The following is a 14716-nucleotide window of genomic DNA, read 5'->3' as shown; positions in this document are numbered from 1 at the left end:
TCATCCTTAAAAGTTGATCTTAAATTAGCAATTACAGTACATAAGGTATTGTCAATGGCACCATCAGAGCACGGTCAAATAAATTTGCAGACCCCCCGAAAAGTTCTCCCCCTGTCAAAGAACACGTTTGGTGGTAGAAAAAGTTAAGCAGAGTCTAGGTATAGAGCGTGTGCACCTAAGTCATAAAATCATGTGACTTTTGTTCATGTCGCCATATTGCCGGTCTAACAAAGCATTGTTCAATGCGAAACTACGTCTTATAGCACGACGCCCAGAGTCTTGTCCAATATCGTTAGAAATTTAGAAGGCAATAATAAACGAAGGTATGTGGAAAAATTAGATAAACTTGGCAAAGAGGACTCGTATTTAATGCCGAAGTCGATGTTTTCACCGATAAGAAACTGGACCGTTAATTCACTTCTGCTTGTCTTGGACAACTGGATCTACACATGCATCTGTTGAGTAAGTCGTTGAGATTTACACGGAAGTGATTGCGACACTTAACGTCCATAAACACCAGCAACAGTTTTTTTTTTATAATCCGTGTGGTTGTCAAACGAGCCAACCTGGCATTACAAGTACTTCTTGGTGATTTGAGATTGAGAATAATAATTCCGACCTGAAATGAGCGATCGCTACACAGGCGTGTGTGTATTCTGGTTGGGCACCATCCATCATGTTTAATTGCTGAAATCCATCGATATTTTCTGTTCTTTTTAGCTGGTATTCCATAGAATGATCTCTTTGAAAATCTGTATCGTCTTTTGTGACAACTAACAGCACAACAGGTCTCGGGTATTGTAAATATTCTCCTCCGGTTCAATGTCTCCTACAATGTTGAGCAGCTCGGTTTGACCGTCAATATGATGCCGTGAAAATTGTGACGTCACGTGCACGAGCTCTATAGTCCACTAGTATAAAAAAAATTGCAGTACCTGGATGTCAATGGCAGGAGCCAGTGTCTGTGTGACAATGGCTGCCATGGTAAAGTCGCCGAAGGTCACTCCCCTGTGAACAATGTCATTGGCATTCACCATGGCCACCAGTTTCAGGGGCAACCCCATCTGCTTCACAATGAAGCCAGCTGAGACAGAGAGAGAAAATTTACTTCATAAACTTACTTGGTAAATCCTTTGCTGAATAGTAGGCTTTACACAATCAGGATTTTTGGGCTGATCAGCGAGTTCAAGAAAAGATTACCGATCCAAACACAAAATGTACCAAATCTAATTTGTCTACGAATGTGTCCGGTTGCACTTGAGTTAACAAGCTAAAGCCCATCCATCCATCTATCCATCCATCCATTTTCATAGCCGCTTATCCTCATGAGGGTCTCGGGAGTGGCAGAGCCTATCCCAGCTATCAACGGGCAGCAGGCAGCATGCACCCTGAACTGGTTGCCAGACAATCATAGGGCACATGGAGGCAGACGACAGTCACACTCACAATCACACCTAGGGGCAATTTAGAGTGTCCAATTAATGTTGGATGTTTTTGGGATGTCAGAGGAAAAAACAGGATCTGGTGGTATCGATAGAAGATTTTATTGTAGTCGTCTTACATAGTGCAATCGCGAAAGAGTAAATTTGTCCTGTATGCATGCTGTCTGTCATACCACCAGACATGTTTATTTAAAATAACTATTGGTCGTCAGATATTTACAATTCTAGGTAAAAAGACAAAAAAAAACTATAAACACTACTACAGTTTTCCATAATTATTTGTGGGGGTTATTATTACTGCTAATTCCTGGTCTTTTTGCAGCTCTCCACAGGTGGTCCTTGGACCTTGAAGAAATCTTCTGAGCACTATTTGCACTCCTCTGTCAGTGATCTTGCAAGAAACACATGATCTAGGCAAATCTATGGTGGTATGATTAGTTTTCCACTTACCTATTATAGCCTCAACTGTGCTCATCAGAAGCTTAGATAAGTGCCAGTAACCAATGCCATCGTTATGATTTGCGATGGTATTGAGACAGGTCTCTGCTGGTACCCATCATGAGACATGTCATGAGTCACACCATTGCAATGAGACTCTTGAAGAACATTAATTAGGACTGAACCAGGTGATAGTCATTTGGACTGACAAGGAACTGGATTGTTTGATTAGGGATAGTATTAAGGTGTTGCTTTGGCTTTCCATGTCTTTTTGCTTATCCGGGTGTTCAATACATTTTCCCTGTGTCATTTCACATTAGCAAACATCTTAATTTCTGATCTTATTTGTTCTACTTTATTTGCATGAATGGATCACTTGGGTTGTTCACAACATCTGGTGAGAAATTAATGTCAACAGCACCTTTCAAAATATATATTAAGTGAGGAAAAATGATGACGTTAATTACTTATTTGAATTGCTGTATTCTGGAAATGATTAGTCTGGAAAATGTAAAAAAAATTGTAAACTATTGTAACTCCCTGCTGGTGAAGGAAAGTGTATTTAAAGTTAAAACCAGATAATCACAAACTATAGAACCATATTTTTTTCTTTTTCAAAATTTTCCCTGATTTAGGTTGAATATTCATCTGTCCATTTTCTTAGCCACTTTTCCTCACAAGGGTTGCAGGAGTGCTGGAGCCAATCCCAGCTGTCATCAGGCAGGAGGCAGGGTACAGCTTGAACTGTAAGAAGAGAGCCAAGCCAGGAAGCCGATCCCAAAGGGGGTGGCACCCATTACTCAGGACCCAGGTCGGTCCCCCCAACCCAACCGAAGCACATGTCCCAAAGTGAGGGGCATGGGTACAAGACCTCTACCCCCTGAGAAATTATATATTTCCTGTCAGAAAAGGAAAATTCAGATTATGGTTCACAGGATTCCATGAGCTAGTCGATATAAGAAATGTTGTAGAATTTGAAGTGATAGTGTATTCTGATAACCCCAAAAGTGTCTTCATGAGGTTAAAAACTGTTGGAAGTGATAACACAGGTTCTTGTGAATAAAGAAGGGTATCATATGCATGTAGATCATTTTTTTTTCTGACAGAGGAGTTCAGATACTTTGAATACGAGTCTTCTACTGTATCACTATTGCAAGTGGTTAAATAAATAGCAAGGGTCAGAGTGAATAATTAATTCTTAATGATTATTAATTAATAATCTAATTTCTCTTTGTAAAGTGGAATATTGTGATGTGAATATTGTGGTAACAGTTGCTTTGGGTAAATTGTATGATGCTGAAATCCAGTAAAAACATAAATCACTGAAGTCAAATTTTTTAGTACTACAAAAAAAAAAAAAAAAATTCTCAGCCACTTATCGTCACAAGAGTCGCACAGGGAGTGCTGGAGCCTATCCCAGCTGTCAACGGGCAAGAGGCAGGGTACACCCTGAACTGGTTACCAGCCAATCGCAGTGCATATAGAGACAAACAGCTACACTCATAATCACACCTAGGGGCAATTTAGAGTGTGCAATTAATGTTTCATGTTTTGGGATGTTAGAGGAAACCAGAGTGCCCGGAGAAAACCTACAGAGGCACGGGGAGAACATGGAAACTCCCCACAGGCAGGGCCAGGATCGAACCATGGACATCAGAACTGTGAGGCCAATACTTTACTACTGAGCCCACCATGCCGCAAAAGAAAATAGCAGTGAAATTTGTATTGATTATTACGCTGAGACATATAGTGAAGAAAATGAATATTTAAACACTCTGCTATATTGCAAGTTCTCCCACTTAGAAATCATGGAGGGGTCTGAAATTTTCATTGTAGGTGCATCTTCACTGTGAGAGAGAGAAACTAAAAAGAAAAATCCAGAAATCACAATGTATGATTTTTTTTTTAACGATTTATTATTTTGATACAGCTGCAAATAAGTATTTGAACACCTGTCCATCTAGAATTCTGACCCGCAAAGACCTGGTAGTCCGCCTTTAAAAGTCCACCTCCACTTCATGTATTATCCTGAATCAGATGCACCAGTGTGCGGGCGTTAGCTGGATAAAGACACCTGCCCACCCATACAATCAGTAAGACTCGAACTTGTAACATGGCCAAGACCAAAGAGCTATCCAGAGACACCAGAGACAAAATTGTAGAACTCCACACGGCTAGAAAGGGCTACGTAGAAATTGCCAAGCAGCTTGGTGAAAAAAGGTCCACTGTTGGAGCAATCATTAGAGAATGGAAGAAGCTAAACATGACGGTCAATCTCAAATTGGAGTGGAGCCCCATGCAAGATATCACCTCGTGGGGTCTCAATGATCCTTAAAAAGGTGAGGAATCAGCCCAGGACTGCACAACTGGACTTGGTTTATGACCTGAAAAGAGCTGGGACCACCATTTCCAAGGTGACTGTTGGTAATACACTAAGACGTCATGGTTTGAAATCATTCATTGCACAGAAGGTTCCCATGCTTAAACCCGCACATGACAAGGGCCGTCTTGAGTTTGTCAATACCCATTTGGATGATACAGAGGAGTCATGTGAGAAAGTTCTGTGGTCAGATGAGACCAGAATGGAACTTTTTGGTCATAATTCTACTCACCGTGTTTGGAGGAAGACGAATGATGAGTTCCATCAGAAAGAACACCATCCCTACTGTGAAGCATTGGAGGTGGTAGCATCATGCTTTGGGTGTGTTTTTCTGCACATGGGACAGGACGCATGGAACAGGATGACTGCACTGTATTAAGGAGAGGATGACCGCGGCCATGTATTGCGAGATTTTGGGGAACAACTTCTTTCCCTCAATCAGAGCATTGAAGATGAGTCGTGGCTGGGTCTTTCAACATGACAATGACCCAAAGCACACAGCTAGGAAAACCAAGGAGTGGCTCTGTAAGAAGCATATCAGGGTTCTGGTGTGGCCTGCCCAGTCTCCAGATCCAAACCCAATAGAAAGTCTTTGGAGGGAGCTGAAACTCCGTCTTTCTCAGCGACAGCCCAGAAACCTGTCTGATCTAGAGAAGATCTGTGTGGAGGAGTGGGCCAAAATCCCTCCTGCAGTGTGTGCAGACCTGGTGAACAACTACAGGAAACGTTTTGACCTCTGTAATTGGAAACAAAGGCTACTGTACCAAATATTAACATTGTTTTTCTCAAGTGTTCAAATACTTATTTGCAGATGTATCACACATATAAGTCGTTAAAAAAATCATACATTGTGATTTCTGGATTCTCTTTTTAGATTATCTCTTATGGTGGACGTGCACCTACGATGAAAATTTCAGACCCCTCCATGATTTCTAATTGGGAGAACTTGCAATATAGTAGGGTGTTCAAATACTTATTTTCTTCACTGTATTTGCACACCTGAGAAAACCAATGTTAATGTTTCATACCGCTCAGGAACAAGATGGGTTTTGTGCCCCAGAGATGAACATGGTTTGGTCTAAAATGTGATTGACATCCCAACAACAAAAGTAAAAGACCTTGTGAAGATGCCGGCTCAAGCTGCTATGAGTGTCATTATCCAGAGTGAAACACGTATTGTACCAACATGGGCTGAAAGGTCACCCTGCCAGGACAAACTCAATACTGTACTCCAAAAGAAACAAGACAGTCACGGATAGAGTAAGACCTTAATTTATGGAGACATCTCCTGTGGTCTAAAATTTAAGTTTTGGGCCGTAATGAGCATCACTGTATTTGGAGGAAAAAAGTTTACAAGGCTGAGAACATCATTTCAAATTTCGATATACCGAGGTGGAAGGAGAGGTGTGGAAGGAGAGGTGGAATTTTACAAAATAGATGGCATTATGAGAAAAGAATATTATGCGAAAATATTAAAGCAACATCCCAAGACATCAGCAAGAAATCTAAACAGGAGCTTCCAAACAGAGAACGGCACGAAGCATACTGTCAAACTGGTTATTAAGAGATTTAAGAATAATCGAGTCAATGATTTGGATTTGCTCTAATCTCTATTGAAAATTTATAGCCAGGCCTACAAAGGCAAGTGCCAGCAAAGTGGCCTACAAACTTGGCCAAAAGACACCAGTTCTGTCAGGATGAATGGGTCAATATTCCTGCCAACTATTGTGAGAAGGTTGTGGAAGGATATCCAAAATGTTTGACCCAAGTCATACAGTTTAAAGGCAATGGTACCAAATACAAAGGGAATATAGTACATGTAAACTTCTGACTTTTAAGAAAGTAATGAAAAACTGAAAAAATCTTAAATCTAAAACAATCCATGTCCCGGGTCGTCCTCAGGGCGTCCTCCCAGTGGGACATACCTGGAACATCTCACCAAAGAGGCATCCAAGAGTAAAGGTTTAGCATGATTTTATGTCAGATCGTGAGGGGAAAAAAATGCACGTGTGTTTTTGTACATTGTATGTTTAACTTCTGCTTTCAGCTCTATGTACTATATAAAAAGTTCCATAAATCAAAGCAAGACTAACACTTTATAATAGTTTATATGTTCAATAAAAATTGGGATGTAACATTCTAACAGCTAAGGCATGTTAGCATATTTTGTGTCGTTTATTAAACATGTTCAAACAATCAAAGTTACCATTTTCTTTCACTAGATTCTCCATTTTTATCTCAGGATCACAGTTCTATTGAAGGAGAAATCTTTGCATGAACATTGTATCCAGTAGGTCATGTAATATGTACCCTATTTTGACAATGTGATGTTAAATCCTCTCTCATTTAATAGTGTTTTGAGAAGATTTTTGTGGACAATTGAATTTTTTTCAAGAGAGTACATATTACATGACCTATTGGATATTTTGTTAATGCAAGTACTGGATTTCCCCTTTACGTTTTAAATTTTGCACAGCCAGCACACTCTTGAACTTTTTTAAATGCACTGTAATAAACTGCGAACAAAAACGTAACCTGCTTGCGCTTTTCACTTTGGAAGGAGCTACCGGTCATTAAAAACTTGTTTCAGTCATGACGAGTTATCCCAAACCACCTACATTTTAGTATTCTGCTATCTTTTATTTTGCATCTGTATTGCGGGTCATCTGCTTACCTGCAATGTTCCCTGCTCCCCCAGTGGGAACCACAACCTCCAGTTGAGGCAGTGGTTTGTGATCCTCAGACTGAGTCATACCACTAAGCTCCAGGTACGCATAGATGAAATGAGTGAGCTGGATCATGATACGAGACCAGTTGACGGAGTTAAGGCTCATGAGGCCGTGATATTTCACCAGCTCCTGATCAGCAAATAAATGCCGAAGGGGCTGGTCGATGTCATCTGACGAGCCGTCCGCTTTGAAAACAAAAAAAATGCATCCAATTAAACCAAAATGTGCACTAGAGTCACCTTCCAAAGTACAGCAATTTATTACTTATAAATATTTTTTTCAGTTTTGCAGACTTAAAATATTTGGATTTGGAATCAAAAAATAAAAATGAGATCAAACATTATCAGTTTGATGTTTTTTTCAAGTTAGTTGCGCATCTAACAAGGGGTGACTGTACTGCATTATTTAAAAAATATTTTGGTCTAAACCAGAACACTTATAGTATGTTAACCTGCAAAGACGTGAATATTATCCTCCAGGCAAGTGATCATGTGTTTCTCTTGAACAGGAGTAATGCGTCCTCGAGGGTAAACTACCACCACATCCAAGCCACAGAGACCTTTTGCGCTCTGGATGGCCGAGCCACCTGTATCACCTGATGTACCTACATTGGAATGCAGGTGGAGACGAGTCATTATGATCACTGGATGCCACAAAAAAAATGAAAACTTCAAAATTAGCCATTCATGCCGTTACTTTCATACCGACCAGAACAGTAGCTCTGCATTTATCCTTCTGCAGAAAGTAGTCCAGAAAGCGCACCGTGCAGGTCATACCGAGGTCCTTGAAGGCCAGGGTATTTCCATGGAAGAGCTCCAGGATTGACAGACCATCCTTCAACTGGACCGTTCTGATCACATCAGGTACAGAGAATCCAGACAACGCAGACTGAACAAGAACTGGGACAGAGATGCCATTTTAGGCTACAAATTATATATATATATATATATATATATAATATATATATATATATATATATATTATATATATATATATATATCTTTCAAACAGCACTTTTCCTTTTTGAAAATGAGCTCACCCTTCAGGTCCTCTCTGGGAATTAACTGAGAGGGAATGAACATTGAGGCTACCTCCACCACCAACTGGGGATAGGACAGTCCACTCCAGCACCTCAGAGTTTCTGCTCCCAGTACAGGAATACTCTCAGGCATGAACATGCCCCCATCAGGAGCATAACCCGAGAAGAGCACATTCCGGAAGTCCCATCCATGGACTCCACCACGTGTACTGCAGTACTTCATAAAACTAACCTAAATAAACAAAGGGGTGTTCTGTCTTATTCTGCTTATCATGGATACCTCCACCCACACTCTTCGGTCCAGCAGTTTTATTAACCTCGTTGCTCTCAAAGTTCACAGTACCTTTGGTCAAGTTACTTTTCAAATTTTTGCACCTAGTGACTGAAAAAGTGCAACAAATAATAAAACTCATTCCAAAATAAACATTAATAAAGTTAGTGAAGAACACTGTTCATGATTGCTCCACCTGTTTTTACCCTGTTATGAACGTTTTATTCACCATGTGGTGTGATGTAACATATTATGCAACGATATTATGTAAATATCACTCTGTAGTTTGTTGTAAATGTATTTGCTTTTATTTTGTTTTGTTTTACTCTGCTGTCTGCAGGTGGTTAGCATTACAAATAAGACTCAATTGACTTATCTGGATAAAGAAAGGTTAACTAAAAAAATAAACTCCACTCATGTACTACTTCAGTAGTTGGGTTCATTGATCAGTCATAGGAATACAATTTAAACGGTCACAATGAAACATCTGTTAAGATCTACACCAGAAGACAAATTTTCTTGCTTCCATTACATCCTGATTTAGGAGTCTGTTGAGTCTTAAGAAAGAGTAAATAATTGCATATACAGCACAAGTGAATCTCAGGAATTAAGAACATCAAATTGAAACTAGTGGTGTGCCACTCTAATGAACTCAAAATATCAGCAAATGCTTTCTAAACCTTTAAAAATGTCTCAGTCTATTTCATTACCATCAAAAATCATGCCTACTTGACTGCTACCCAGAAGACAGTCAATGACACCTTCCACAAAGAAGACAACCCACTGAAGGTAATTGCTCAACAAGCTGCCTGTTCCCACAGATTTGCATCAAACCAAACTAATAAGATAAGAAGAAGGGAAAAGTGTTGCAGAAAAAAAAGATGCACAAGCAATGGAGATAACCACAAGAATTTGGAGGAACTTCAACAAGTGTGGACTGAGGCTGGAAGCAGGGCACCTTGCATAGGTGTATCAAGGAATGTGACTGCAAGTATCATACTCATTGAGTAATGCCACTCCTGAACTAGAAAATACATCTACACTAAGCAGAAAAAAATAAGTTGACTATGCTTCAGTAGTCCAAAGTCAGATTTTTACAAAATACAGTACATACATTATTAGTAGTATACAGCTGGGCGGCACGGTGGGGCAGCTGGTAAAGTGTTGGCCTCACAGTTCTGAGGTTCAGGGTTCAAACCTGCCCCAATCTGTGTGGAGTTTGCATGTTCTCTCTATGCCTGCGTGTGTTTCCTCTGGGCACTCAGATTTCCTCCCACATTCCAAAAGCATCCAACATTAATTGGACACTCTAAATTGCCCCTAGATGTGATTGTGAGTGCGGCTGTTTCTCTCAATGTGCCCTGCGATTGGCTGGCAACCAGTTCAGGGTGTACCTCACCTCCTGACCTCCGACAGCTGGGATAGGCTCCAGCACTCTCCGCAACCTTCGTGAGGATAAGCGGCAAGAAAATGGATGGGAAAAAAATGGACAGTACATATTTTGAATTACATTTGGGGATCAAAAACCCAGAGTAGGGAGGAAGAGCAGAAAGGAACCAAATCCTAGTTGCTTCAAGTATAAAGTCTTTACGGTGAGTGATGGTTTGGGGTGCCATGTGCATGTGGCATCATCTGCAGGTATTGTATAGAGCTCATGCACATGACGTCACAGTTTTCACGGCGCCTTATTGCCAGTCAAACCTAGCTGCTCTGCACTGCGGGAGCCGTTGAACCAGAGCAGATTTTTCAAATTGCCTGAGACCTGTTGTGCTGTTGGATGTCACAACAGATGAGACAGACATTCAAAGAGATCATTCTATGGAATACCAGCTGAAATGACCAGAAAATATATCGAAAGATTTCAGCAATTAAATATGGTGGTGCCTAACCAAAATACACACACGCCTGTGTAGCGGTCGCTTCAATTCTTCTTCTTCTTATTATTATTATTCTATAATTATTCTTCTCAATCTCAAATTACCAAGAAGTATTTATTTAGAACAATGCGTATTAAAAAAATAATAATACGTCTGTCGCAGCAAAGAGGTTAATGTGTGGCCACTATCGCTTCCATGTACGTTCTGTGGAGACGAGTCCCTCCTCTTTTTTTTTCTCCCCCAATCATAGTTAAAGGGGTACTGTCATGAAATGGATGATTTTTAGTATGTTATTAATGAAAAAACGGCAGCCAAAATGGGCCCATGCGTTTTTTCCACCACAAAACATGATTTTGACTTATACAGCTTTTTGTAACTCCCTCCATGAAAATCCTCTCGAGGGAATCATTTTCGAGAAGAAGCAGGAAGTGACGTAAAGGACAGAAGCGCCCCCAAGTGGACTCGTTTGTGTCCATTAGTTTTACGTCCGAGAAGGTAGCTCTTTGTTCCTTCCTTTTAGCCAAAATGCCGGCTCGTTGCATTGCTGGACATTGCTTGAACACTCAGGAGAATGGATTTACCCATCATAAGTTTGCAAGAGATCCGGTTCGTCGTGAAAAATAGATTGCACGGGTGCAGAGGACGAGAGCTTCGTGGGTTCCAAATAACAGGTAGGTATGTATACAGCTACTAAAAAAAAAACAATAGTTTGGGGCGGACCACGTAATTGGTCTCTCATTACGTAACAAAAGATCCGCGTACGAAATATGTCGATGTGCGTGTCAGACGGCATCGGGCTGCTGTGTCGCTTCGCCAGCAAAGGCTGTGCTTCGGGTTTGCAGACGGCGGCGGCTCTGAAGAACCCAGCCGAGAATGCCTCACTCAGCTGCGTGCGTGCAGTAAAGCGCCCCGGCACGACAGTGTTGTTCATCGCGTACTGCAGCAGCTATGAACAACTCCCTAAAGCAGCACGGCTCAGGTCAGTCATTAGCCACCTTGGTGCCGCAAATGAGCCACACCGGCCGGCTCCGATGAGCTGCGATGGCTCATCTCCGCCGTGGAAGTGGATCGGACAGGGATGTGGTTTAGCCATGATCGCATATCATCTGAATATGGCTCAAAACAATAGTGTAATATTGCCCTGAGGGCTCGAAACAATAGTGTAATGTTGCCCCGGTAACTTCACTCGGTTGTGTGGTTTTTCCTTTTCGAAAAGAGCTTCCGTGTCAGAAGGGCCGTTTTCGTCTCCCATAGTAGGGTGCACCACGTGTTTTCATTCGCGAATGTCCGGGTGACGTCACGGTGTCGTAGAATGACACTTCTGCAACTTTACGCATGGATGACGCACCCTCCGCTCACATTTATTTTTTCGTATAGACATTGAAGTGAATAGTGTTATATGTATTTTTCATTACAATATTTATTTTAGAATGTTTATAGGGATGACACTTGGGCTTTAATGAATAAGAGTTTGTGTAAAACCAGGGGTCATTTATTTAAATGTTGGTATTTGTTTTGAATACTAGCTGAAAAGATTGATGGATTCTGGCAAAGATTAACTTGTGGCCAAAAACGATTCTGCATTCACGAGTCCTCAACGCGTCATTGTGTCGGATTTATTCCAACTAAGTATTTGTATGCGTCCAGACTTTGATACGCTTTCAAACTTTTCTGTGTAAAGCTCGACGACTTACCCACCAGATATATGTGTATATCCAGTTGTCCAAGACAAACGGAAGCGAATTAATACTCCAATTTCTTATCGCCAAACACATGGACTTCGGCATTAAATGTGGGTCCTCTATGTCTCTCATTTTTCCACGTGCCTTCATTTATTATCACCTTCTAAATGTTTTACGGTATCAGACAAATCTTTGGATGTTGACCTATAAGATGTATTTTTGTTTCGTCTCAACAGAACTAACCTGCAACAATGCTTTGTTTGACCGGGAATATGGCTTGTCACGTGATTTTATGACGTAGGTGCACGAGCTCTATATGATGTTTTTTTAGGTCCAGGGCCAAGAGAGTAGGTTGTCTGGAATTTTTAGAGCACTTCTTGCTCTCTTCTACTGACATGGAGATGTAGATATTGTCAACCAGAAGGACTCAGCAGCTGCCCACACAGCTAGAAGTCAAATGAAACTCACCTGAACCTCAGAATGTATCGCAAAAAAATGCCAGACCTAAAAAAAAAAATAAAATAAAAGCTGAAGTTCAAAGATACTTAGTTACAAGAAAGTCATTGGCTAACACTGACCTGAAGTGAAACACTGACAAGCAAGATTAGTACAGATGTACACACAACCTTTGGTGATCCCTGATGACAGTTTTCGGACAGTAACCTAAGTGAAATTAAGCTTTTTTTTTCCCATGCGTTTTGGACTGCACCACATTTTGTTACAGGTATGTATAAAATGTAAGGTTTCAGACAGCAAAACATAATACCTAGCCTTACCAAAGAACACTATCCAGCTCACCATCAAAAGAACACATCTGTGCCATTAATCGAAGCTGCAGAACCCCCCACCCAAAATAAGACAGCCTTTCAATAATCATGTTAACCTTGTCACTCTTCCTGAAGCGGAGTGATTCAAAATGCTGTGTTGGAGCTTGTAGCAAAACACCAGTGTCATGTGACTGATGACATTTAAAGCTTGGACTATCATCTTCAAAATGTTTCGAGGCTTTTCTTTGGCTCATGGTGTTTCAACAGATTCTGGACCAATGACAGCTGGAGAGGTTTGACAGATTTGAGTGGTTTGGCACCATACTGGCTGTATAACTGAGGAGAGGAATATTTGGACAGTGAGAGTGCTTTGGGAAGTCCCCAAATAGAAAAATAATTAAATAAATCAAATCTTGAAAGGTTTTGCTTAAAAATACCACAGACATTGATCATTTGCATAATACGAAGGATCCCTAATCCTGTTAGGGACTTTTAGTACTGTTACTGTTATCTGAATACAGATCAAAGCTAAAAATGAACCCTTAACCACATTTAACATAATTTGCATTTATTTTTTGGATTAATCTGGAATGTGTTTTAGAGTATCTGGGAGAGCATCTGCATATATTACTGTAATGACGATTTAATCATTATTTAGTATGCATGAACAAAACACTTGAATGATCATACAGCAATAAAAACTTCAGTTTTTCTGTTATGGGAAACTGTGCCAGTGATTTTATCGTCCTCTGTAGAGGTTGCCATTGTTTCAGTCATCCACTCAATGTCACAATCACTGAAGCCTTGAGGCGTTGAATTTTTTTCACCACACTAGGAAATCCTGTGTTTCACGAGGCTTCGATTATCTATTACTTGTTTTTTTTTTTTAATAAACTTACATGTTAAATTATAAACTATGCCTGTGTTCAGTCTCTCTTCCATGCATGCAATTTACCTCACGCAATACATAACCCTAATTCATACCACTTCCGATGTATGGCAAATAGGCTTGTTTAGCTTTCTAGTGGCGCCACCCGGAAATGCATATGACGTCCGGGTGAAATGTACACTAAACGTCCTGAACCATGAAATACGAGTAAAACTTTTTGACTTGAATTTCTTAAATAACTTGAGCTTCGCACTATTATGAATTTGAGATACAAAGGTAGCCCTAAGCATGCAATGATAATGGCTAGGATTTAGTCGAATGAGTTCTCTTTATGTCCTGCGTCCACTTACCGGGTATCCTCACTCCGACTGAAAGACACGTCACACCACCTTTAAACTTTCGTCTCCAACAGCTGATCCTTGCCGTTAGGCCCCGCCCACTTTGGAAGATCACACATCCCTCCCGTAAAATATCCGATCTGTGGTATTTTCCACTTGGCCTTTTCACTTTGGATGAACGCGAAAACAAGATGGAGTGGTCCGCGACATTCAAGCTTTTGATCGGCGGCCAGTCAACAAATTTGTTTGGTGTCATAAAACAACGTCATCACTCAACACAAAATGACATTCTCAGATACCACCATTGTACTTTCATTCGTTTTTTTTTTTTTTTATGGCGGAGCAGTGTTTTTCCTACAAATACAAACCCTTGCCAACCTTCAGTTCCATATTCACAATTCAGTTGTTCGTGGAACCTCTCATCTATAGAACCCATGAATTAGTTGCTTTAAAAAAACACCAATTTGCAGAATGTTTGGGCAATTTCTTTAACTTATTTTAGTTTGTCTTAATAAACTATAAACAACAACTGTTCCAAAATGTTTAGATTTTTTTTTTTGGGGGGGGTATATTTGGAAAATACTGACATTTTTAGTTGTACTGCTGCAAACTGTGTGGGAAATCTGATTTTGTTTTTAACAAAAACGTTTGCCAGTTAAACGATATGAATCAGTTTTTTCATTTTTAGACGTGGCGCCTGATGATTTAATTCACAGTGATCTTATGCTGCCAATTATTTATGAACACTTGATCGAACTTTCATCCATCCCTTATCTGACAAGCTTATCCTCACGAGGGTTATGTTTAAGTGCTGCTGCCTATCCCTGCAATCTTTGAGCAGGAGGAGGGGTAAACCCTGAACTG

General features: G+C 40.4%; 1 protein-coding gene across 5 annotated transcripts in view; it reads right to left on the bottom strand.

Moving 5' to 3' along the window:
* Positions 1-14123, bottom strand: part of thnsl2 (threonine synthase-like 2) — a 33959-nt gene extending 19836 nt beyond the window's left edge. For 2 of the 5 annotated variants that reach the window (XM_061800556.1, XM_061800557.1), the window contains exons 1-3: positions 13865-14123; positions 6935-7174; positions 936-1084 (exon numbers count right to left, since the gene is read on the bottom strand). In XM_061800556.1, the coding sequence (XP_061656540.1) occupies positions 936-1084; positions 6935-7174; positions 13865-14108 (633 nt within the window). In that variant the 5' untranslated portion in view covers positions 14109-14123. Of the gene's footprint in view, positions 1-935; positions 1085-6934; positions 7175-7440; positions 7594-7693; positions 7889-8028; positions 8261-12326; positions 12342-13864 lie in introns of those variants that run through there. The other 3 variants (XM_061800561.1, XM_061800558.1, XM_061800559.1) reach the window with 3 other exon arrangements.
* Positions 14124-14716: the final 593 nt, after the last annotated feature.

The sequence above is a fragment of the Syngnathoides biaculeatus genome, chromosome 17 (genome assembly GCF_019802595.1).
Source record: "Syngnathoides biaculeatus isolate LvHL_M chromosome 17, ASM1980259v1, whole genome shotgun sequence".
Lineage (NCBI taxonomy): Eukaryota > Metazoa > Chordata > Actinopteri > Syngnathiformes > Syngnathidae > Syngnathoides > Syngnathoides biaculeatus.
The sequence above is the reverse complement of the archived record's forward strand: the minus strand, read 5'-3'. Positions and strand labels throughout refer to the sequence as shown.